The sequence below is a fragment of the Scomber japonicus genome, chromosome 9 (genome assembly GCF_027409825.1).
Source record: "Scomber japonicus isolate fScoJap1 chromosome 9, fScoJap1.pri, whole genome shotgun sequence".
NCBI classification, from domain to species: Eukaryota; Metazoa; Chordata; class Actinopteri; order Scombriformes; family Scombridae; genus Scomber; species Scomber japonicus.
In genome coordinates, this window is record NC_070586.1 from 3,023,058 (window position 1) to 3,050,030 (window position 26,973).

The 26,973-nt window shown below is 40.8% G+C and overlaps 1 protein-coding gene across 1 annotated transcript; it reads right to left on the bottom strand.

Moving 5' to 3' along the window:
- Positions 1 to 1,543: 1,543 nt before the first annotated feature.
- LOC128364606 (hippocampus abundant transcript-like protein 1) lies at positions 1,544 to 20,214 on the bottom strand. The gene is made up of 12 exons (XM_053325171.1): positions 20,041 to 20,214; positions 13,763 to 13,855; positions 12,197 to 12,259; positions 11,420 to 11,547; positions 9,066 to 9,180; positions 8,103 to 8,324; positions 7,380 to 7,493; positions 6,525 to 6,596; positions 3,695 to 3,807; positions 2,940 to 3,037; positions 2,567 to 2,706; positions 1,544 to 1,940 (listed from the first exon to the last, which is right to left on the bottom strand). Exons 1-12 carry the CDS (start codon positions 20,095 to 20,097, stop codon positions 1,725 to 1,727), a joined length of 1,431 nt encoding a protein of 476 aa, XP_053181146.1. The 5' UTR covers positions 20,098 to 20,214; the 3' UTR covers positions 1,544 to 1,724.
- Positions 20,215 to 26,973: the final 6,759 nt, after the last annotated feature.

Sequence of the window (26,973 nt, forward strand, 5' to 3'; positions counted from 1 at the left end):
CGGTAACCGTCACCCACGGAGTCCTCGGTTTGTTATTTGCATCTTTAAAAAGTCGTGAGCGGTCAGCGAGAAGAAGAAGAAGAAAAAAAAAGAAACGCCCTGAGCCTCGTCTGCGTCGTTTCCCACAATCCTTAGCGGCTCGGGGGCGCCGTCTCTCCGTCCGGGGAGGGGGGGTGAGGGGTGGGGTTGGGGGGGTTAAAAAGTTCCAGTTTTTTTTCTTTTAAAAACGCCGCCGCTCCTCTCGGCTGTGCTGTGAGGCGAATTCAACGCACCACCTCCTCCAACCTCCCCACCTCCACCTGCTGCTGCTGCTGCTGCTGGGAGCGTTTGATCTGCTGACCAACGCAGACCTGGCGGGTGGAGACAGACGCAGCGGGAGCGTTCAGACGGCAATCACACAAACTAATCACCTGCTCCGCCTCCTCGCTGAGATGGATGGAGTGAAACATCTCTTTAAGTCTTTTATTTGTATTTTAAATGTAAGTTAAGTCTTCTTTTATTCTTCTGTGTTTGTTTCTAAGTGTTTAACTAATAAAGTTGGATTGAACAGTTTAACTTTCACACTGTTCATATTTAATAAAAAGGAAAAAACTAAACTTTTAACTCTTTAATGTGATGCAAAATATACAAAAAGGAAATATTTCAACTTTCTGAATTAACGTTTTTGTGCAGCTGAAAGTGTTCGTCTATCATTTATTAAAATATAGAATTTATAAAATACAGTTTATTCATCATCACTTATTGGGAGGGTGATGTTTTATTTCACGCTGAACCGTTTTATCGTGTGGTTGTTAATTCGTTTTTTATTTTTCTCCCCTCAACAAAAGTGTAAAATCCAAAATAATAAACTTGACCAGTATGTGAAGGTTACAGCTGCTGCCGAGTAGAATAATAATAATAATTATAAATAATAATAGTTTTAATTATTTAACCCTTAAACAGGCAGGAGTGGAAAATCCTTACTAGTTATGTCATTTGCACCTGAAGGAAAGGAAGGAAGGAAGGAGAGGAAGGAAAGGAAGGAAGGAAAGGAGGGAAGAAGAGAAGGAAGGAAAGGAAGGAAGGAAGGAAGGAAAGGAGGGAAGAAGAGAAGGAAGGAAAGGAAGGAAGAAGGAAGGAAAGGAGGGAAGAAGGAAGGAAGGAAGGAAGGGAGGAAGAAGGAAGGAAGGAAGGAAGGAAGGAAGAAGGTAGGAAGGAAAGGAGGAAGGTAGGAAGGGAGGAAGAAGGAAGGAAAGGAGGGAGGGAGAGAGGAAAGGAGGGAGGGAGGGAGGGAGGGAGGAAGGAAGGAAGGAAGGATAGAAGAAAGGAAGGAAGGAAGGGTTGGAAAAAAGGAAGGAAGGAAGGCGGGAGGAAGAAGGAAGGAAAGGAGGGAGGGAGGAAGAAGGAAGGAAAGGAGGGAGGGAGGAAGGAGGAAGGAAGGAAGTAAGGGAGGAAAGAAGGAACAGTCAGAACAGAAGGGGTCAGTTTGACCCGGGAGGACGACAGGAAGGTGAAAGAGTCCGTTTCCTGTTTAAGGGTTAAAATAATAATTATAATAAAGTGTTGTAGTTCTGATTCACCAGCAGGGGGCGCTCGGAGCCGTTTCATCGTGTGACTGCCGTCTAACGCCGCCGTTCGTCTGAATCCGAAGAAAAAAGAAGAAGAAGAAACAGAAAGTGGTGGTTGGTTCATCGTGGAGGGGGCGGGACTAGCGGAGAGCCTCCTGCGCTGCCATTGGCCGCGGGTCACATGCTGCTGTCCTGTAGCAGCGGCTCGATGTCCTCGGCGTCGCTAGCCGGCGTTAGCGCGGCGTCCTGAGCGGAGGCGGAGCTCGACTTACGGGCGGAGCAAGTCTTCACGTCGGCCAATCGGTGACGCTCGGGGATGAAGACGGCGACCAGCAGAGCGAATAGGACGGCACACGCTCCGAACAGGAAGGGCGGGCCGGGGATGATCGACTTCTACACACAAGTACACACAAGTACACACAAGTACACACATGTTAATACACACAAGTACACACACATCAATCAGAGTATTGATTAGTTATTTCACACAAATTATAGTGTGTATGTGTGTGTGTATAGTGTGTATGTGTGTGTGTGTACCTCTGTAGGCTGTGTGTGTATATGTGTGTGTGTACCTCTGTAGGCTGTGCGTGTGTGTGTATAGTGTGTATATGTGTGTGTATAGTGTGTATATGTGTGTGTGTGTACCTCTGTAGGCTGTGTGTGCGTGTGTGTGTGTGTATAGTGTGTTTGTGTGTGTGTGTACCTCTGTAGGCTGTGTGTGTGTGTGTGTATAGTGTGTATATGTGTGTGTGTACCTCTGTAGGCTGTGTGTGTGTATAGTGTGTATGTGTGTGTGTGTACCTCTGTAGGCTGTGTGTGTGTATAGTGTGTATGTGTGTGTGTGTGTGTGTACCTCTGTAGGCTGTGTGTGTGTGTGTGTGTATATGTGTGTGTACCTCTGTAGGCTGTGTGTGTATGTGTGTGTGTGTGTGTGTGTATAGTGTGTATATAGATGTGTGTACCTCTGTAGGCTGTGCGTGTGTGTGTATAGTGTGTATATGTGTGTGTGTGTGTACCTCTGTAGGCGGAGCAGGTCTTCCTGCTACAGGAATGTCGGTCAGCTCCACGTTGAAGAGGAAGAAGATGAAGCCGTACAGAGCTGGACCCAAACCATTACACAAACCTCTGATACCTGTGATCATTCCCTGAGCCACACCTGCACACACACACACACACACACACACACACACACACAGAGAGAGACACACACACACAGAAACACACACACACAGAGAGTTAGAGAGATTCAAACACATGACACTGAAATACAGAACGATGATACAAAAAGATACGACAGACAGACAGAGACAGAGACAGAGACAGAGACAGAGAGAGAGAGAGAGAGAGAGAGAGAGAGAGAGAGAGAGAGAGAGAGAGAGAGAGAGAGACCTTGCTGGTCAGGTGATGCGCTGTGTGACACCATAGCAGAGACAGCTGGGAATGTGATGGAGGACATCGCTGCTACGGTTCCTGCTGCCCACATCATCCTGAAAACAAGAACAAGAAGAACAACAAAAACATCAAGAACAAGAACAAGAACATCAAGAACAAGAACAACAAGAACAACAGAAAGAACAAGAACATCAAGAACAAGAACAACAAGAACAGAAAGAACAAGAAGAACAAGAACAAGAAGAACAAGAACAGCAAGAACAAGAACAGCAAGAACAAGAACATCAAGAACAAGAAGAACAAGAACAAGAAGAACAAGAACAGCAAGAACAACAACATCAAGAACAAGAAGAACAAGAACAACAAGAACAAGAACAACAAGAACATCAAGAACAAGAACAACAAGAACATCAAGAACAAGAACATCAAGAACAACAACATCAAGAACAAGAAGAACATCAAGAACAACATCAAGAACAAGAAGAACAAGAACAAGAACATCAAGAACAAGAACAAGAACATCAAGAACAAGAACATCAAGAACAAGAAGAACAAGAACAAGAACATCAAGAACAAGAACAGCAAGAACATCAAGAACAAGAACAACAAGAACATCAAGAACAAGAACAACAAGAACATCAGTCAGAGAACAGAGACCAACTATTCCATCTGTTGCTAAATATGTAGAGATGTTTTTTAAAATAGAGTCTAAATATTTGTCGGTTCTTCAGATTCAGTGACCGTAAACTCACCAGGGTTCAGAACCGAAGCCGTACCAGGCCAGCTGGAAGAGCTGGAAGCCCAGACCCAGGAGAACCGTGTTCTTGTTCCCAATGGTTCTCATGAGAACGCTGAGGAACAGAGTCTGAGAACAGAGAAGAGAACATGACTAACACTGAGGAACAGAGAACATGGTTAACACTGAGGAACAGAGAACATGGTTAACACTGAGGAACAGAGAACATGACTAACGCTGAGGAACAGAGAACATGACTAACGCTGAGGAACAGAGAACATGACTAACGCTGAGGAACAGAGAACATGACTAACGCTGAGGAACAGAGAACATGGCTAACGCTGAGGAACAGAGAACATGGTTAACGCAGAGGAACAGAGAACGTGACTAACGCTGAGGAACAGAGAACATGGTTAACACTGAGGAACAGAGAACATGGTTAACACTGAGGAACAGAGAACATGGTTAACACTGAGGAACAGAGAACATGGTTAACGCTGAGGAACAGAGAACGTGACTAAAACTGAGGAACAGAGAACATGGTTAACGCTGAGGAACAGAGAACATCGCTAACGCAGAGGAACAGAGAACATCGCTAACGCTGAGGAACAGAGAACATCGCTAACGCTGAGGAACAGAGAACATCACTAACGCTGAGGAACAGAGAACATGACTAACGCTGAGGAACAGAGAACATCGCTAACGCTGAGGAACAGAGAACATGACTAACACTGAGGAACAGAGAACATCACTAACGCTGAGGAACAGAGAACATGACTAACGCTGAGGAACAGAGAACATGACTAACGCTGAGGAACAGAGAACATGACTAACGCTGAGGAACAGAGAACATGGTTAACGCTGAGGAACAGAGAACATGACTAACGCTGAGGAACAGAGAACATGACTAACGCTGAGGAACAGAGAACATGGTTAACGCTGAGGAACAGAGAACATGACTAACGCTGAGGAACAGAGAACATGACTAACCCTGAGGAACAGAGAACATCACTAACGCTGAGGAACAGAGAACATGACTAACGCTGAGGAACAGAGAACATGACTAACGCTGAGGAACAGAGAACGTCACTAACGCTGAGGAACAGAGAACGTGACTAACGCTGAGGAACAGAGAACGTGACTAACGCTGAGGAACAGAGAACGTGACTAACGCAGAGGAACAGAGAACACGGTTAACGCAGAGGAACAGAGAACACGACTAACGCTGAGGAACAGAGAACACGACTAACGCTGAGGAACAGAGAACACGACTAACGCTGAGGAACAGAGAACACGACTAACGCTGAGGAACAGAGAACATGACTAACGCTGAGGAAACAGAGAACATGACTAACGCTGAGGAACAGAGAACATGGTTAACGCTGAGGAACAGAGAACATGGTTAACGCAGAGGAACAGAGAACGTGACTAACGCTGAGGAACAGAGAACATGGTTAACACTGAGGAACAGAGAACATGGTTAACACTGAGGAACAGAGAACATGGTTAACACTGAGGAACAGAGAACATGGTTAACGCTGAGGAACAGAGAACGTGACTAAAACTGAGGAACAGAGAACATGGTTAACGCTGAGGAACAGAGAACATCGCTAACGCAGAGGAACAGAGAACATCGCTAACGCTGAGGAACAGAGAACATCGCTAACGCTGAGGAACAGAGAACATCACTAACGCTGAGGAACAGAGAACATGACTAACGCTGAGGAACAGAGAACATCGCTAACGCTGAGGAACAGAGAACATGACTAACACTGAGGAACAGAGAACATCACTAACGCTGAGGAACAGAGAACATGACTAACGCTGAGGAACAGAGAACATGACTAACGCTGAGGAACAGAGAACATGACTAACGCTGAGGAACAGAGAACATGGTTAACGCTGAGGAACAGAGAACATGACTAACGCTGAGGAACAGAGAACATGACTAACGCTGAGGAACAGAGAACATGGTTAACGCTGAGGAACAGAGAACATGACTAACGCTGAGGAACAGAGAACATGACTAACCCTGAGGAACAGAGAACATCACTAACGCTGAGGAACAGAGAACATGACTAACGCTGAGGAACAGAGAACATGACTAACGCTGAGGAACAGAGAACGTGACTAACGCTGAGGAACAGAGAACGTGACTAACGCTGAGGAACAGAGAACGTGACTAACGCTGAGGAACAGAGAACGTGACTAACGCAGAGGAACAGAGAACACGGTTAACGCAGAGGAACAGAGAACACGACTAACGCTGAGGAACAGAGAACACGACTAACGCTGAGGAACAGAGAACACGACTAACGCTGAGGAACAGAGAACACGACTAACGCTGAGGAACAGAGAACATGACTAACGCTGAGGAAACAGAGAACATGACTAACGCTGAGGAACAGAGAACATGGTTAACGCTGAGGAACAGAGAACATGACTAACGCTGAGGAACAGAGAACGTCACTAACGCTGAGGAACAGAGAACATGACTAACGCTGAGGAACAGAGAACATGACTAACGCTGAGGAACAGAGAACGTCACTAACGCTGAGGAACAGAGAACATGACTAACGCTGAGGAACAGAGAACATGACTAACGCTGAGGAACAGAGAACATCACTAACACTGAGGAACAGAGAAGGTCACTAACGCTGAGGAACAGAGAAGGTCACTAACGCCGAGGAACAGAGAACACGGCTAACGCTGAGGAACAGAGAACATGACTAACGCTGAGGAACAGAGAACATGGCTAACGCTGAGGAACAGAGAACATGACTAACGCTGAGGAACAGAGAACATGACTAACGCTGAGGAACAGAGAACAGGAAGTGTTAACACACCTGAGCGACTATAGAGAGGATTCCCACCATGGCGATGAAGGCGGCGATGGCTGCTGGAGTAAACTCGATCACCTGAAACACACACACACACACACACACACACACACACACACACACACACACACACACACACACACACACGAAGAGGGTCACACATCAGCAGCTTCCATTTGATAGAACAGTGTGAGTGCAGCTGTCTGTCTCACTGTGGAGGCGCTGAGTTTTCCTGAAGTTCAGAAGATCCTGAAGGGCTCTGTGTGTGTGTGTGTGCGTTTTTCTATCCTGGTGGGGACCGTAACCTGACATATCACTAACCCTGTGGGGACCGACTCCTGGTTTCCATGGGAACGAGCATTGGCATCAATAGCAAACAGCCTCCTGATAGACCTGGTCCCCACAAGGTTGGTTTTCCTGACTGTGTGTGTGAACCCCAGAGGTCACACACGGTACTGCAGTGTGGGGACCTTTTCCTGACTAAGTGTGTAAGTGTGTATATTAGCATGTTAGCTTCGTATTAGCATGTTAGCTTAGCGATTAGCCCCCTGGGTTAGCGTTAGGGTTTCAATCCAACATTTGTTCAAATACTGAAAATGAATTGTACTGTGGCTAACAGTGATGTCAATTGTATGCTAATAGACGTTAGCATTACGGGTCCCAACGAGGGGGGCAAAACTCAGGTTTCAGATTTATGTGAGTTATTGATATTTCAAGCCATTTTTTGTTCAAACAGAATTATGATGAATTTAGGAGTTAAAATTACGTCTGTAGACCCTTTAGAAAGGCTGGACCCCAGTCAGGGTCCCCACGAGGTAGTAAAAACAGGTCTGTGTGTGTGTGTGTGTGTGTGTGTCTCACCTGTTTCAGGTAGAGGAAGAAGCTGGAGTATTGTCCAGCCTCTGGCAGGTAGGACAGGAACACTGTGACACAGATCAGCAGCACTGTGGAGTCTTTACCTACTCGACGCAGAGACTACACACACACACACACACACACACACACACACACACACACAGAGAGAGAGACACACACAGAGAGAGACACACACACACACACACACAGAGACAGAGACACACACACAGAGACACACACACAGAGAGAGACACACACACACACACAGAGACAGACACACACACACACACACACACACAGAGACACACACACACACACACACACACACACACACACACAGAGAGAGAGAGAGAGACACACACACACACACACAAACACAGAGAGACACACACACACACACACACACACACACACACACACACACACAGAGAGAGAGACACACACACACACACACAAACACACACACACAGAGAGAGAGACACACACACACACACACACACACACACAAACACAGAGAGAGAGACACACACACACACACACACACACACACACACACAAAAAACACAGCTGTCAATCAATCAGCTGATGTTTGCTTCACACATTTATAGAGGAAACAATCATTCTGTGCTCATCTGATAAAATATTAACATTAACAATATCAATATTAACAATAGGCTACTGCTACTAATGATGAAGATGAAGACGATGATGATGATGACGGTGACTCACAGCGAAGGGGTCGGCCTGCTCCCAGGAGATTGGGAAGCCCCAGTCAGACGTCAGACGCATTTTATCCGGCAGCGACTCGGGAACCAGGAAGAACACGAAGGCGATGTCGGCCACGGCGATCACCGTGGCAACCAGCACCACCAGGCTGTCGCTGTAGCGTGAGGACAGGTACGCTCCGATGGCCGGGCTCGTCACCAGGCTGGCAGCGAAGGTAGCCGACACCTGAGGAGACGATGCAGTAATCACTTAGAGGAGAGTAAAAGATAAAAAGTATCCATACAAACTGATTCTTTTAGTAATTGAATGTTGACATTTGCCGGTACTTTCTCCGTTAATCCCACAGACTGTATATAAGACATGGACGTAACATCCGTGACGTCACCCATTGGTTTGTGGACTGCTGCTCGGAAGCCAATAGTTTCTAATCTAGGCAGCGCCATCTTGAAAATTTCAGGTGCATGCTGGGAAAAATAAAAACACGGATTCTACTCATATGGACATGAGTCGGAGCGGGGAGGTTGCCATGGTTACGAGGGCTGGATCTGGAGGACATTGGTCAATCAACCTGTCAATCAGGACGTAGCCACGCCCTAATGCATACCCTGCTTTATCGTCACATATAAAATCAGGGAGGCCTAAATGTCCCAAATGAACATCATACTGCATTGAAGAAGGCTTTAAACTACCGATTGAGACCATAAACACATTTTGAAAACGTTTACTGAGGTTAGAAATCAAGTGAGAAGTTGGTGAATTCTCCATTGACTTGTATAGAGACGGTCGCCCCCTGGTGGCCTTTTGATAGAATGCAGCTCTAAGTTACTTCCTGGTTGGCCTCATTTCAGAGGACTGGTTAACCGTCATTCATTTATTGCCTCTGTCAACAAGTAATTCTAACAAACAACAACGTGTGTGTGTGTGTGTGTGTGTGTGTGTGTGTGTGTGTGTGTGTGTGTGTGTTACCAGGCCGTAGGCGGTGCTCCTCTCGTGCTCCTCTGTGATGTCGGCAACGTACGCGAAGATCACCGAGAAAGTTACAGCGAAGATTCCTGAGACTGAGATCAGAGCAAAGTACCACCTACACACACACACACATTACACACACACACACACACACACACACACACATGTGAAGTTCAGTGATGATGTTGATGTCTGACAGGAAGCTGATGGAGGATTTAACCAATTAGAAAATAAGGTTTAATTATATAAATACTAGTGGTGGGCATAGATTAATTATTTTAATCTAGATTAATCTAGATTAAAATGGTTCATTTGCCGAAGGCATTCACAGTATGTGTGCTACCCAAATAATGACTATAAGTAAGTCTTTGAGAGCGGGTTAGGGTTAGACCAGGGGCTCATCTCCTGTTCCCACAATGCATCACAAACTGCTTGAGAAGCTGTTCTATGAAAACTGGTGATAAAATAAATCATGTTCAATAAGATGTACTCGTGTTTACTAACTTTTTATTCAGTTAAACATGAATTTTGAACTGTAGGCCTCCATAAGAGGTCGTGATGAACTGTAGCTTTGTGAGTCTCACGTTAACGACGATAACAGCCCACCACTAGTAAATACATTTATTATATTTATTTATTTAGTCCGACTCCAAATATACAAAAAATAAATGAAAAGCAGTGACAGGATGTGTCCGTGATCCTTTCAAAATAAAATGTATTTGACAGAATAAGCAGTTTGAAGTTGACACTGTTTTACCTCGGGCTCATGATGTGTGTGTGTGTGTGTGTGTGAGGGGGTCTGTGTGTGTGTGTGTGTGTCTCTGTGAGAGTGTGTGAGTGTGTGTGTGTGTCTCTGTGTATGTGTCTCTCTGTGTGTGTGTATGAGGGGGTCTGTGTGTGTATGTGTCTCTGTGTGTGTATCTGTGTGTGTGTGTGTGTGTGTGTATGTGTCTCTGTGTGTGTATCTGTGTGTGTGTGTGTGTGTGTGTATAATGAGTGTATGTGTGTGTGTGTGTGTATCTGTGTGTGTGTGTGTGTGTGTATAGTGTGTGTGTATGTGTCTCTGTGTATGTGTGTGTGTGTGTATAATGTGTGTATCTGTGTGTGTGTGTGTGCTGCTGCTCTGATCCTTCAGACGATCACATGAGCAGCATGTGACTCTGCAGCTGAACAGACGGCTGATTTTTCTCTTTACTCAAACAGCAGCTCAAAGTCTAGAGAATAAATCTATTATATCAATATCATGAGTTAGAATAAAGTAATAAAGTATCATGTTAGAATAAAAGTCTTTTTCTGCTTTTAAGGCTGAATTACAGTAAAAATGTGATTTTCTGAGTTTAACAGACTTTATATCAGTTTTTATCCATTTAGTCGTTATATTCACATTACTGATTATTATTTATCACAAATATCATCGTGTAAATATTTAGTTAAAGCATCGATAGTCTTCCTGCAATACTGTTAAAATATCGACGTCGAGGTATTTGGCCTAAAATATCATGATATTTGATTCTGCCAATATCGCCCAGCTCTATTATTTAATGTGTGAAAATTAATATAAGTTAAAATAAATGAATATAAGTTAATATAAATGAATATAAGTTAATATAAGTTAATATAAATGAATATAAGTTAATATAAATGAATATAAGTTAATATAAATTAATATAAATGAATATAAGTTAATATAAGTTAAAATAAATGAATATAAGTTAATATAAATGAATATAAGTTAATATAAGTTAATATAAATGAATATAAGTTAATATAAATTAATATAAATGAATATAAGTTAATATAAGTTAAAATAAATGAATATAAGTTAAAATAAATTAATATAAGTTAATATAAGTTAATATAAATGAATATAAGTTAATATAAATTAAAATAAATGAATATAAGTTAATATAAGTTCATATAAGTTAATATAAATGAATATAAGTTAATATAAATTAAAATAAATGAATATAAGTTAATATAAGTTCATATAAGTTAATATAAATGAATATGAGTTAATATAAGCCTTTAGTGAGCTGCGTTATAATGTTACTTTATATTTTACTACTCCTGTACTTTATTACTTATTGTTCTTTATTCAGTCTGTTGATGCTCGTCTACAGCCGACTATCAGAGGTCCCGTTGCATTCTGGGTAATGTAGGCGTCAGACTTTTAATTATAAGAACACGTTCTCTCTGATTCTGCTGCGTTAAGTTTCATCCTTTAAAAAAACCTTAAAATGATAAATACACGAACTCTAACTCTGAAAACCTCCTCAGCACTAAACACGACATCACTGAGGAAGAGGATGATGAAGGTGATGATGATGATGGTGATGGTGATGAAGGTTTCTTACCAGGGGCTGATCCTCATGAAGGGGATCGGAGCGCAGGTGAAGAACACCGTCATCAGGAGGAACGACTTCCTGCCCCAGATGTCTGACAGCGCACCGATCAGAGGAGCCGACAGAAACGACAGGAAGCCCTGAACGAGGCACAGAAACACGTAAAGAAAACACACGTTAAAAACACACGTTAAAAAAACACGTTACAGAAACACGTTAAAAAAACACACGTTACAGAAACACGTTAAAAACACACGTTAAAAAAAGACGTTACAGAAACACGTTAAAAACACATGTTAAAAAAACACGTTAAAAAAAGACACGTTAAAAAAGACGTTAAAAAAACACGTTAAAAAAGACGTTAAAAAAACACGCTAAAAAAACACGTTAAAAACACACGTTAAAAAAGACACGTAAAAAAACAACGTTAAAAAAGACGTTAAAAAAACACGTTAAAAAAACACGTTAAAAAAACACGTTAAAAAAGACGTTAAAAAAAGACGTTAAAAACATGTTAAAAAAGACACGTTGAAAAAAAGACGTTGAAAAAAGACGTTAAAAAAGACACGTTAAAAAACCATGTTAAAAATAGACGTAAAAAAAAACACGTAAAAAAAAACACGTAAAAAAACACGTTAAAAAAACACACGGAAAACATGTTAAAATCAGCTTCAGTTCAAAAAACGTGTAGTGTGTGTGTATATATGAGTGTGTGTGTGTGTGTGTGTGTGTAGTGTGTGTAGTGTGTGTAGTGTGTGTGTGTGTGTGTGTGTGTGTGTAGTATCAGACCTTCACTCCCTGAACCAGGCCGTTCATCAGGAAGGTGTGCTGAGGAAACGTCTCATGAAGGACCTGAAACATAAAAATAACCCAAAGTCAAACAGGACACACACACATACACACTACACACACACACATATATATACACACACACACACACACACACATATATATACACACACATACACACAGACAGACACACACATATATACACACTATACACACACTACACACACACACACACACACACTATATACACACTATATACACACACACACACACACACATATATACACACTATACACACACACACACTATACACACACACACACACAATATACACACTATATACACACACAACACACACACACATATATATATACACACACACAGACAGACACACACACACACGTACACACACACTAACACACACAGATACATACAGAGATACACACACACACATACACACACACACACACATATACACACACAGACAGACACACTAAAGAGTATTTTAATAAGCTTGTGATGTGACTAATGTAAAAAACACACAGGAAACATCACTTAACACGCCTGTTACACACTAACACACACACACACACACACACACACACACACACACAGTCTGACAGTTACTATCTGACCTGATCAGGTTATTGATCAGTGATTTAACGGATGTTCGAGCATAAAGTAGAAATGATTTGTTCTTCTTGTAAAAGCTTCATGACGGTTAATAATCGGCTTGTTTGTTACTTCCTGTTATTATTATTATAACTCAGGGCGACAGTGAGCAGCTGCTTCATGTTCCTGATGTTTCAGTGAGGAAACAGTCATGTGACCTTCAGATAATTAGACGAAAGAAATTTATATTGAAATGAGTCAAATTAGACCCGAAGACACTTTTCTTCTGCTTTACTCAGAAAGAAAATAAAAGCAGCCTGTAAACAGCAGCGGGGCGGGGAGGGGTGTGTGTGTGTGTGTGTGTGTGCATTTTTCTATCCTGGTGGGGACCGAAACCTGACATATCACTAACCCTGTGGGGACCGACTCCTGGTTTCCATGGGAACGAGCATTGGAATCAATAGCAAACAGCCTCCTGGTCCCCACAAGGTTGGTTTTCCTGTATGTGTGTGTGAACCCCAGAGGTCACACACGGTACTGCAGTGTGGGAACCTTTTCCTGACAAAGTGTGTAAGTGTGTATATTAGCATGTTAGCTTTGTATTAGCATATTAGCTTAGCGATTAGCCACCTGGGTTAGCGTTAGGGTTTCAATCCAACATTTCTTCAAATACTGAATATGAATTGTACTGTGGCTAACAGTGATGTCAACTGTATGCTAATAGACGTTAGCATTACGGGTCCCAACGAGGGGGGGGGGGCAAAATTCAGGTTTCAGATTTATGTGAGTTTTTGATATTTCAAGTCATTTTAATGTTCAAACAGAATTATGATGAATTTAGGAGTTAAAATTACGTCTGTAGACCCTTTAGAAAGGCTGGACCCCAGTCAGGGTCCCCACGAGTTAGTAAAAACAGGCGTGTGTGTGTGTGTGTGTGTGTGTGTGTTTACTCACAGTCAGCATGGGCGTAGTCAGAAGCCCCCAGGCGAAGAACTCCAGGAAGATCACAACCACCGCATGACTCACTCTGGCTCGCCCTCGGCCGTGCTGCAAACAAACACATTAAAGATTCATCGGAGGGGAAACCACCTCACTTCCTGTCCCGTCAAAATGAAACGCCTCACTTCCTGTCCCGTCACAATGAAACTCAAAGCAACACGCTCACTGAAACTTTATTTATAGAGTGTTTGGATCCAACGAGTGAAGCTCAAAGAAAGAACAAATAAACACATAGAAAGCCAGAATCATAATTAATAAACAGGATTACGCTTCTCTGACGTTTATAATCACAGTTAACAGTAAAACTATTAATGACTAGAACTAACTAAATAACAAATTATTGGTAAGATGATGAATCCATAAATCAGTTAAACTAGATTTAAAAGCAGCATCAGGTTTGTTAAAATGTACATTTAGTATTTTTGTTGGTTTTTATATCATTTAAATGATATGACTTCACTCACACTAGCCAGTCGTATCGTGACCGAGCACGTTTGCCCCCTGAAGTCTGGATTATTTGGCTAGTGTGAGCTCGGTACACTTGGTCACTCATGCACACACTAGGGATTCATGTGTTTCCTGATAAATAAGACATTTTAACTCTCGGGAAATGGATGATTTTTAAAAGGCAACACTAGCTGAGCCCTGGGTTCGGGTTCGGGTCATTTCAAGCAACACTAAATGCAACAAGGAGACATTATTCATATATGGGTTCCCAATCCGACCATAAGACATTATAAAAAGACATTATAATGAATAGACTATAGGCTTAATAATAGTTTGCATCCAGCGTGCTGCGTGGACTTCATTACATCTACTGCACTCATGCTACCACAACTATCACATGCTAAGTTTATTGTCTGTGACTGTGACTCATAAAAGTCATATTTTACTAATCTGCATTATATAAACTAACGAATTAAAGTCATTTGGCGACTTCTAAGACATTAAACTAAGTCTGTTGTATAGCTGCTCCGCTGGAGAGGCTGCGAGCGTTAACGATCACTGGAGTAAAGAGTTGAATCAGTGCGTCTGCTTTTAGAGTCTATTAAACACAAGTATCTGTAGTACTGCAGACTACTCAGTCCTGACTCAGAAGAACAAGCTTGTACTTTTGAATCATAGTTGTGTTAACTGATCAGCTGTGTTGTGTTTTACCGGCGAACACACACACACACACACACGAACACACACGAACACACACGAACACACACACACACACACACACACACACACACACACACACACACACACACACACACACACACACACACACACACACACGCACACACACACACACGAACACACACACAGCTCAACCTGTCGGAGGAAACCCTGCTGGAGTCTTTCCTTCCTCCATCTCCCTTTCTTCCTTCCTTCTGTCCTTCCTCCCCCCTACCTTCCTCTCTTTCTTCTTCTCTCCTTCTTTCCTTCCTTACTTCTTTCCTCCGTCCTTCCGTCCTTCCTTCCTTCCTCCCTCACTTCTTTCCTCCATCCTCCCTTCTTTATTTCCTTTCCTCCCTTCCTTCCTTCCGTCCTCCCTCACTTCTTTCCTCCGTCCTTCCTTCCTCTGTACTTCCGTCCTTCCTTCCTCTGTCCTTCTTTCCTTCCTTCCTCCCTCCCTCCTACCTTCCTCCCTCACTTCTTTCCTCCATCCTTCCTTCCTCCCTTCCTTATTTCTTTTCCTCCCTTCCGTCCTCCATCCCCCTTTCTTCCTTCTGTCGTTCCTTCCTTTCTCTCTCCTTCCTTCCTTCCTCCCTCCCTGCCTTTTTTGCTTTACTCCTTTCCTCCCTTCCTTTCTTGACTCGAACACAACAGAAGGGTGTCTGAGGTGATGTGAGTGGGGGGCCAGTGGGGGTTAGGGGGGAGGGGGGGACAACTGGCCCTAGTGTGAGTGGACCCTGAGACTGAATGCTTCTGAAAATGTCAAATGGTGTAACCACAGTAGAATGATAAATATTAAATATTTTAATCACCTACAGTGTATTTAAGTTGACTTATACTAATAATGACTTCATTTAAAAACACATCAAATGATAAGAACGTTTAGATTTTCAAGCATTTTGTCAAAATTGAGCAAAAACCAACAATTCTGTCTAAATACACGTCATTGATCCTTATATACAGTTACCTTCTTAGTGTGAAACTGTGAATCTTAATGTTTGGATTTAACTTAAATTTGACACATTATAGAGTTAGAAGTTTTGTCTTTATGGTGAAATACTGGTTACACCAATTAGACACTGAGTAATTGTGAATCTGAACATCATCTGTCAGCTTTAGAGCAGAAATGTGACCCGATAATAATAATCCTTTATTAGAGCTGCAGGATTCTGTGTTTGAGTTAGTTTAGTATTTATTACTCAGTATGGTAACATAAGAGTTGCTTTCAGTTTCAATTTCTATTGTACAAAGGCAATAAAGACTACTGCTGGTTACACCAACTGGACACTGAGTTGCATCACGTCATTGATCCTCATATACAGTTACAGTAAGAAGCTTCATCCTTTTTACTGTGAAACTGTGAATCTTAATGTTTGGATTTCACTTTAATTTGATACATTATAGAGTTAGAAGTTTTGTCTTTATGGTAAAATGCTGGTTACACCAACTGGACACTGAATAATTGTGAATCTGAACTCTATCTGTCAGCTTTAAGGCAGAAATGTGACCTTAAAAATACGTAAAAAAACACGTAAAAAAAACACGTTTAAAAAACACGTAAAAAAACACGTTTAAAAAACACGTAAAAAAACACGTTTAAAAAACACGTTAAAAACAAAAAATAAACAATCATTTGTGATAAATGATATAAAACATGTTTAAAACAAAAGCGCTGTGATGCAAAAGTAGATTAATTTTTATTCCACATTCATTTTCCTGTCTATAAAATCAGATTGTTATAATAAAATAGTGGTTACACCGTTGGACACTGGGTTACATGGAGCTTTATTAGAGTCGGAAGCCAATAAAAGCTTCTCTGTTTGCTTTCGGTCTCTTCCTGTTAAACACTAAACCAACATGAGGAATGGATGACATGCAGATCAGCAGCAGAGAATCATTTAACACGCCGAGTTTGTTTCTGACAGCCGCCGAGTTTAACATTAAAGGGCCAGTTCAGATATTAAAGGGCCAGTTCAGAGATTCATCTTACGCTTCCTTCCTTCCTGCCTTCTTTCTTCCCTTCCTTTTTTCCTTTCTCCCTCCCTCGTTCCTTATTTCCTCCATCCTTCCTTTCTTTCATTCCTTCCATCTGTCCTTCCTCCCTCCCTCCTTCTTTCCTTCCTCTGTCCGTCCTTCCTTCCTTCCTTCCATCTGTTCGTCCTCCCTCCCTCCTTCCTTCTCTCCTTCCTTCCTTCTTTTTTCCTTCTTCCCTCCCTCCTTCTCTCTTTCTTTCCTCCCCCCTACCTTCCTTCCTTCCATCTGTTCTTCCTCCCTCCCTCCTTCTCTCCTCCCTTCCTTCTTTCCTTCCTTCCTTCTTTCTTCCCTTCTTCCCTCCCTCCTTCTCCCTTTCTTTCCTCCCCCTACCTTCCTTCCTTCCCTCCCTCCCTCCTTCTCTCCTCCCTTCCTTCTTTCCTTCCTTCCTTCTTTCTTCCCTCCCTCCTTCTCTCTTTTTTTCCTCCCCCTACATTCCTTCCTTCCTTCTTTCCTCCGTCCTTCCTTTCCTTCCTCCCTCCTTCCTTCCCTTCCTTTCCTTCCTCCATTCTTCCTTCCTTCCTCCCTTCCTTTCAATGAGTGTCCTATAAAAGGGTTAAAGTTGTGTCTTTATGGTGAAATACTGGTTACACCAACTGGACACTGAGTTGCATCACGTCATTGATCCTAGCGCTGGGCATTATGTGGATATGTCGTAGACTTTGGGTATCATAATATTGTGATATCGTCTTTTCCTGGTTTTAAAGCTGAATTAAAGTAAAATGATGTAATTTAGTGAACTTAACAGATTGTTCCAGCTGTTCTGTTATTAACTTTTCCAAATGGTAAATGTTCTGTACTCATATAGCGCCTTCCTAGTCTTTACGACCACTCAAAGCGCTTTACATTACAACACATTCATACACTGATGGCAGGAGCTACCACAACCTGCTCATCAGGAGGAAGTTAACCATTCATTCACATTCATACACCGTTGGCATAGCAACGGGAGGAATTTGGGGTTAAGTGTCTTGCCCAAGGACACATGGACATGTGGACTGGAGGTGGCGGGAATCGAACCGCCAATCTTCCATTTGGAGGACGACCGCTCTACCTGCTGAGCCACCGCCGCCCACGTTACCAACTTTATAGTCATTATATCCAGTTTACTGATGATTATTTATCAAAAAGCACCAAAAGTCATCCTTATAATATAGTTGTGATTAGGGTTGCAAAGGGGTGGAAAATTTCCGGTAAATTTCCGGAAAGTTTCCAGTAAATTTCCATGGGAAGTTAAGCTGGGGAATTTTGGAAATATTCCAAATTGGAAACTTTCCATGGGAATTAAATGGGAATTAAATGGGAATTTATGGCAACTGAGGGTAATTTAGTGGAAAGGTATCATCATTTGATTGATTCATTGGATAAAAAAAGTCCACCTCTTCATTAAAAAACAGAACATTATTTTAAGTTGACGATGAAAAAAGGTGCACAAACAATGTCGCTTGATGTCCCTGAGCTGTTGAAGTTATATTAAATTATACAATTATTTATAATTTAATGTAAAAAAACAACTAAATGTTATTATTCTTAATGGTTTCACACACAACTCTGAAAAAATACAACAATGTGTCTGTGAAGCTACACAACCCTGACGGGGGTGTGTCTAATGTATCCTGGTGGAGATACAACTCATAAAATCCAAAATATACAAGATGTTTTTAAAACTATTAGTTATTGTTATTTACTTAGGTGCAAATGATATAACTAGTAACTTCAAAGTGCCACTCCTGTCTGTTATTTTTTTCACTATAAGGCTAAATATAGCACTTACACATAAACATATCCCTAAATATATTACCATATAATGTCATCAAAACCACAGGCTCAAAAGTCTGGCTTCAAGTTGTGTGCTCTGGGCTCAAAAGTGTGGTCTAGGATTGTAGAAATCATCTGTGCATGTGATGGAGTATGCACAGTGCATGTAGGGGGCGTGGTCTCAGATAGCATAGATATTCAACTGTACTGCATGATATCAGGTTGTTTTAGTCAGGATTATACTAAAATATTATTTTACACAACTATATTTAAGTTCCCTAATAAGAACATACCTTCAGTTTAGTAAATTCCCGGTTTATTCCCGTTAATTCCCGTTAATTCCCATTAATTCCCGTTAATTCCCATGGAAAGTTTCCAAGTTTGAAAATTCCCGGAATTTTGCAACCCTAATTGTGATATCGATAGAGGTATTTGGTCAAAGATATTGTGTTTAATCCATATCAGCCAGCTCTAACTGATCCTTATATACAGTTACAGCTTCTTACTGTAACTGTATATAAGCATCTATATGGTAAAATGCTGGTTACACCAACTGGACACTGAGTTGCATCACGTCATTGATCCTTATATACAGTTACAGTAAGAAGTTTATCCTTTTTACTGTGAAACTGTGAATCTTAATGTTTGGATTTAACTTTAATTTGACACATTATAGAGTTAGAAGTTTTGTCTTTATGGTGAAATACTGGTTACACCAACTGGACACTGGGTTATTGTGAATCTGAACACTATCTGTCAGCTTTAGAGCAGAAATGTGACCTGAAAATCCTCCACTGCTCCTTTATTAGATCTGCAGGAGGACTCAGGAGTGAAGCTGGAATATATTCTGTGTTTTAGGGTTAAGGGTTTAGCATTTATTACTCATTTATTGTATTATTATTATTTAGTTAGAAGTTGTGTCCTCCATCACTTCCCATTGTAAACATTATGAACGGTCAGTACGACCAGGAGGAATGATTAGAGACAGACAGACAAGCTTTTAATGCTGATTTAATCTCCTGACTGTTGATTTAAAGACTCATCAGAGAGAAACAGAGAAGCTAAACTCTTGCTTTTAACTCCTCCAGCACCAGGAAGTGTTAGCTAACTACTAACCAACACATCACATTACCAACACACCATAATTCACCTTTATCATATTAATATAGAGTTAATGTCTGTTTCTTATAACCCTGCAGCTGTTTTTGAATGTTTCCTGGTTTGTGTTGATCCTGTTAGCCCGTTAGCACACCGATGCTAACTCCCCGCAGCTAACTCACCGAGCTCCGGACCAACATCATGTCACCGGCCTCGCTCGCTGTTTTGTCCCGGTTCATGTCACATGCTGGCGGGCCGCCGTTCACAGCCTGCTGCCGTCCATCCTCCGGAGGGCTGCCCGTCTCTTCCAGGGTTAGGGTTAGGGGTTAAAGCCGCGGCGTGTCTGCGCGTTCATGGACCGACACGGAGGGAAACTACTGAGAGGAGGAGGAGGAGGAGGAGGAGGAGGAGGAGGAGGAGAGCAGAAAAGGCTTCTTCCTAAATTCCTCCGCTCTGATTGTAATTTAGCAGCTGGTCGCTTGGTTTGTGTCAGCGGGGCGGAACGGGCGGGCGGTGCTTAAGGTTAGAGTTAGTGTGTCTCTCTCTCTCTCTCTCTCTCTCTCTCTCTCTCTCTCTCTCTCTCTGTGAGTGTATTACTTGTATTTGTGTGTGTTGCCTGTATTAGTGTGTGTGTGTGTGTGTGTGTGTGTGTGTGTGTGTGTCTGTCTGTCTCTCTCTCTCCCTCTGTGTGTGTGTATGTGTTAGTGTATTACCTGTATTTGTGTGTATTACCTGTATTTGTGTGTATTTGTGTGTATTAGTGTGTGTGTGTTGCCTTATTTGTGTGTGTGTGTTTGTGTGTTACCTGTATTTGTGTGTATTTGTGTGTTACCTGTATTTGTGTGTATTAGTGTGTGTGTTACCTGTATTAGTGTGTATTAGTGTGTGTGTGTTACCTGTATTAGTGTGTATTAGTGTGTATTAGTGTGTGTGTGTTGCCTCATTTGTGTGTGTGTGTTTGTGTGTTACCTGTATTTGTGTGTATTTGTGTGTGTTACCTGTATTTGTGTGTATTTGTGTGTGTTACCTGTATTTGTGTGTATTAGTGTGTGTGTGTTACCTGTATTTGTGTGTATTAGTGTGTGTGTGTTACCTGTATTTGTGTGTATTAGTGTGTGTGTGTTACCTGTGTTTGTGTGTATTAGTGTGTGTGTGTGTGTGTGTGTTACCTGTATTTGTGTGTATTTGTGTGTATTACCTGTATTTGTGTATTTTCGTGTGTGTGTAACTTTCGTCTAATCACTGTTTATATTTACTAACACCGCCCGCTCGTGCTCTCAATCCCACCCTAACCAACGCACCTTCCCTCCACAGCACCTGAAGCTGTTCTCAGATCAGCTGTTCGGCTCCTCAGCCAATCAGATGGCCCGTCAGCATCTGTTTAGATCTGACTCTGGATCAGCTGACCGGCCCGCAGCGCCCCCTGCCGGCCCGCTGCGCCCCCTGCCGGCCCACAGCACTCCCTGCCGGCCCGCAGCACTACCTGCCGGCCCGCTGCGCCCCCTGCCGGCCAGCAGCTGCACTGCGCTCCGGACATGTTTTGTTATAACTCCCGTGATTCTTTAACATCTGTGTTTCTGTTAAACTTAAAATGTGAGCACGTGAAAACATCTGTTGGTGTTTGAACATCTGCTCCGGCTGCGGCTGTAAAAGCAGGTCAACACACAGGCGCAGTATTTAGCAGGAAGATCAACAGCAACCCGAGCTGCCCTCACTCCACTGGATCACTATTTAGCAAGAGGAAGAAAGGCGGGACTCTGCGGTGCCAGAACCCGCACAATAACAACCCCGCGTCAAGGTAGCCGGCGGGAAACACCGCACATCCGGTTACAGGGTCTAAAATAAAATACTCCAAATATTATAATGCTTAATTAAAGTATTATAGTATTATAGTGATGTAGTATGCAGTATTACAGTAAAAGTACTGCAGTATTATATTGGGTTAGTAGTTAGCTAACAGTAAAAGTACTGCAGTATTATAGTGATGTAGTATACAGTATTACAGTAAAAGTACTGCAGTATTATAGTGATGTAGTATACAGTATTACAGTAAAAGTACTGCAGTATTATAGTGATGTAGTATACAGTATTACAGTAAAAGTACTGCAGTATTATAGTGATGTAGTATGCAGTATTACAGTAAAAGTACTACAGTATTATAGTGATGTAGTATGCAGTATTACAGTAAAAGTACTGCAGTATTATAGTGATGTAGTATGCAGTATTACAGTAAAAGTACTGCAGTATTATGAGTGATGTAGTATGCAGTATTACAGTAAAAGTACTGCAGTATTATAGTGATGTAGTATGCAGTATTACAGTAAAAGTACTGCAGTATTATGAGTGATGTAGTATGCAGTATTACAGTAAAAGTACTGCAGTATTATAGTGATGTAGTATACAGTATTACAGTAAAAGTACTGCAGTATTATAGTGATGTAGTATACAGTATTACAGTAAAAGTACTGCAGTATTATAGTGATGTAGTATGCAGTATTACAGTAAAAGTACTACAGTATTATAGTGATGTAGTATGCAGTATTACAGTAAAAGTACTGCAGTATTATAGTGATGTAGTATGCAGTATTACAGTAAAAGTACTGCAGTATTATGAGTGATGTAGTATGCAGTATTACAGTAAAAGTACTGCAGTATTATAGTGATGTAGTATGCAGTATTACAGTAAAAGTACTGCAGTATTATAGTGATGTAGTATGCAGTATTACAGTAAAAGTACTGCAGTATTATAGTGATGTAGTATGCAGTATTACAGTAAAAGTACTGCAGTATTATAGTGATGTAGTATGCAGTATTACAGTAAAAGTACTGCAGTATTATAGTGATGTAGTATGCAGTATTACAGTAAAAGTACTGCAGTATTATAGTGATGTAGTATGCAGTATTACAGTAAAAGTACTGCAGTATTATGAGTGATGTAGTATGCAGTATTACAGTAAAAGTACTGCAGTATTATAGTGATGTAGTATGCAGTATTACAGTAAAAGTACTGCAGTATTATGAGTGATGTAGTATGCAGTATTACAGTAAAAGTACTGCAGTATTATAGTGATGTAGTATGCAGTATTACAGTAAAAGTACTGCAGTATTATAGTGATGTAGTATGCAGTATTACAGTAAAAGTACTGCAGTATTATGAGTGATGTAGTATGCAGTATTACAGTAAAAGTACTGCAGTATTATGAGTGATGTAGTATGCAGTATTACAGTAAAAGTACTGCAGTATTATGAGTGATGTAGTATGCAATATTACAGTAAAAGTACTGCAGTATTATAGTGATGTAGTATGCAGTATTACAGTAAAAGTACTGCAGTATTATAGTGATGTAGTATGCAGTATTACAGTAAAAGTACTGCAGTATTATAGTGATGTAGTATGCAGTATTACAGTAAAGGTACTGCAGTATTATAGTGATGTAGTATGCAGTATTACAGTAAAAGTACTGCAGTATTATAGTGATGTAGTATGCAGTATTACAGTAAAAGTACTGCAGTATTATAGTGATGTAGTATGCAGTATTACAGTAAAAGTACTGCAGTATTATAGTGATGTAGTATGCAGTATTACAGTAAAAGTACTGCAGTATTATAGTGATGTAGTATGCAGTATTACAGTAAAAGTACTGCAGTATTATAGTGATGTAGTATGCAGTATTACAGTAAAAGTACTGCAGTATTATAGTGATGTAGTATGCAGTATTACAGTAAAAGTACTGCAGTATTATGAGTGATGTAGTATGCAGTATTACAGTAAAAGTACTGCAGTATTATAGTAATGTAGTATGCAGTATTACAGTAAAAGTACTGCAGTATTATAATGATGTAGTATGCAGTATTACAGTAAAAGTACTGCAGTATTATAGTGATGTAGTATGCAGTATTACAGTAAAAGTACTGCAGTATTATGAGTGATGTAGTATGCAGTATTACAGTAAAAGTACTGCAGTATTATAGTGATGTAGTATGCAGTATTACAGTAAAAGTACTGCAGTATTATAGTGATGTAGTATGCATTATTACAGTAAAAGTACTGCAGTATTATAGTGATGTAGTATGCAGTATTACAGTAAAAGTACTGCAGTATTATAGTGATGTAGTATGCAGTATTACAGTAAAAGTACTGCAGTATTATAGTGATGTAGTATGCAGTATTACAGTAATAGTAGTGGTTTGGGTTTATCTTTAACAATAACTGCTAGCATTAGTTGATTAGTTAACAATCATTAAATTAATAAACTATTTTTGCTTCTTAAATGTGAATACTTTCTGGGTTTTTTTGTCTTTGTGACAATAAACTGAACAGTTTTGTGTTGTGGATAAAACATTAGCTGTTTATATTTTATGGACCAAGCTGCTAATAAAGAATCTTTATTTTGATGCTTCACGGTGTGTGCTTTTATTGTGAAACGCCGCCCGGCCCTCTTCCGGTCCTGTGTGCGCAGCAGCTAGCTCTCAGCGGCTCGGTGGAGTCACGGTGTCTGATCGGGATTATGCGGCGGCGCTGATCGGTGTACCGGTAAGAAACGGAGGCCTCGCGCTCCACTGCACGAGCTCTTTCACGAGCTTTAGTGTGCGTGGACATTTGTACCGCAGAGCAGCTCGTTGTGCGGCCCTGCGCCCCGCACAGACCCCCGCTCTTTGTTCTGATGCGGGGATCTGATGCGGGGTTTGTAAATAATGGCGCAAACATGGCTGCAGCCTGCAGAGCGAGCTGCTTACCTGAGCACTGATTTAACTCACACAGAGAGGAGGGAGGGAACCGGGGACCGGGACAAGGCTCGGTGACCTCTGGATGGGTCCGGTATATACACACACACACACACACACATATACACACACAGGTAACACACATACACATATATACACACAGGTAACACACATATACATACACACACACACAGGTAATGCACACACAGGTAACACACACACACACATATATATATACACACAGGTAATACACACACACAGGTAACACACATACACACATATACACACATAGGTAACACATACACACACAGGAATCAGTTAATGTGTGTGTGTGATTTATCTATTTGTGGCTGTGTGTGTGTTACCTGTATATATATGTGTGTGTATCTGTGGCTGTGTGTGTGTGTGTGTGTGTTACCTGTCTGTGTGTGTGTGTGTGTTACCAGTTTGTGTGAGTGTGTGTGTGGATGCAGAAGGACACTCAGGTGAAACTCAGGTGAGCAGACTCTGAGGACTGATGATGTCATGCTAGCGCTGTGCAGTATGTCGATATCATCTCAGATTTTAGATATCGTAATATCGCGATGTGTCATCAGAGTTTCTTTTCCTGCTTTTAAACGCTATGTTAGAATAATTAACCTTTTATTCACATTACTGACGATTATTTATCATAAACTTCATTGTGTAAATATTTCGTGAAAGCATCGACAGTCATCTTTACGATATTGTTGCGATATCGATATCGATGTATTTGGTCTAAAATATCCTGACATGTGATTTAGTCCGTATCGTCCGGCTCGATGTCAGACTGAAGCTGCTCTCTGAGAAACAAACAGAAACACAATAATCTGTAAATATTAGAGGTGGGACGAAAGAATCAATACAGGATAATATCGTGATATTTTGCGTGGACATATTGTATCGATACACAGACGCTAAAGTATCGATCTTTTATTATATATATATTGCAAATGATAAATGTACGATTTTGGTACTAGAATAATAAAATCAGTTGCTTCTTCTGTCTACTAGATGGCTCTGGTTAGCGTGCAGGAGAATATCGTGATAATATCGTATTGTGACATAAGTACCGTGATAATATCGTACAGTGATATTATCGTATCCTGATGATATCGTATTGTGATATTATCGTACAGTGATATTATCGTTTTGTGATATTATCGTACAGTGATATTATCGTACAGTGATAACATCGTAGCGTGATATCATATCGTGACATAAGTATTGTGATAATATCGTACTGTGATATTATCGTAGCGTGATAATATCGTACAGTGATATTATCGTATCGTGATATTATCGTACAGTGATAATATCGTACAGTGATAACATCGTACAGTGATAACATCGTATTGTGATAATATCGTATTGTGATAATATCGTACAGTGATATTATCGTATCGTGATAATATCGTAGCGTGATAATATCGTATTGTGATATTATATCGTGACATAAGTATCGTGATAACATCGTAGCGTGATAATATCGTATCGTACAGTTGCTGGTGATTCTTGGTAAATTGCGAGCTGTGTGTTAACCTGCTGAATCAGTTTGTGTCTCTGCAGTGATTAATAATCAATGAGCTGATTGATCTGCAGCTGTTCAGATAATCAATCATTAACTCGCTCCGTCTGCAGCGTCTCATTTAAACACTTCCTGGTTTAAAATAAACGTCTTTACATCTCAGACTCATCAGCATTGGACAGTTTTCACCTTGTTTTAAAGTTTATAGATCAAATAACTTTATTGATTGAGAAAATAATCGGTCAGTTTGTTTTTGATGGTTAATGTGCAGAATTTGAACATTAGTGATTTATTTTGTTCTTCATTAACAGTTTAATTAATAATAACTCTTATAGAAGTAAATAAATAAATAAGCAGAGGAGGAAGAACTGAATCACGTTGTTGTTACTGAGAAGCTTTTTTTATTTACGTGAACTTTTTTTGAGTGTTTTTCAAAGTCAGTAATTTAACTTTTATGGATTAAATGAAGTAAAGTAGTGAGTTTATATTTAGAGCTGGATATCGGTACTCGACTGAAATAAATCGATACCAAGTAGAATCAGAATGTCTCTCATCAATCGATGCTTTTTACACCCAGAGTTAGAAAATATGACTGTTAGTCCGAACTTCCTCTCAGCCAATCAACACAAGCGTTCCTCCATCAACCAGACCTGCGTTGGACATCTTCCTCCTGTTTCTAACGTTAATTGATCAAATGACTAATTCAAGATTCAAGATGCTTTATTTGTCAGTCATCATGTCAGACATGTGAGCGAGATATAGTACTCAAGTCTCAGATACAAAAATAAATAAAATCTAATTTAAAACAAGCTAAAACATCATATACAAATAAAACATAGTTAAA

What these genes read in the sequence shown, in the direction of transcription:
- LOC128364606 (XM_053325171.1), bottom strand. Translation starts at nt 20,097, where the DNA reads ATGAACCGGGACAAAACAGCGAGCGAGGCCGGTGACATGATGTTGGTC. An exon ending in GCCTGGTTCAGGGAGTGAAG is followed by an intron (nt 11,548 to 12,196) that starts GTCTGATACTAC and finishes TGCCTCGTTCAG; the next exon opens with GGCTTCCTGTCGTTTCTGTC. An exon ending in AGCAGGCCGACCCCTTCGCT is followed by an intron (nt 7,494 to 8,102) that starts GTGAGTCACCGT and finishes GTGTGTGTGTAG; the next exon opens with TCTCTGCGTCGAGTAGGTAA.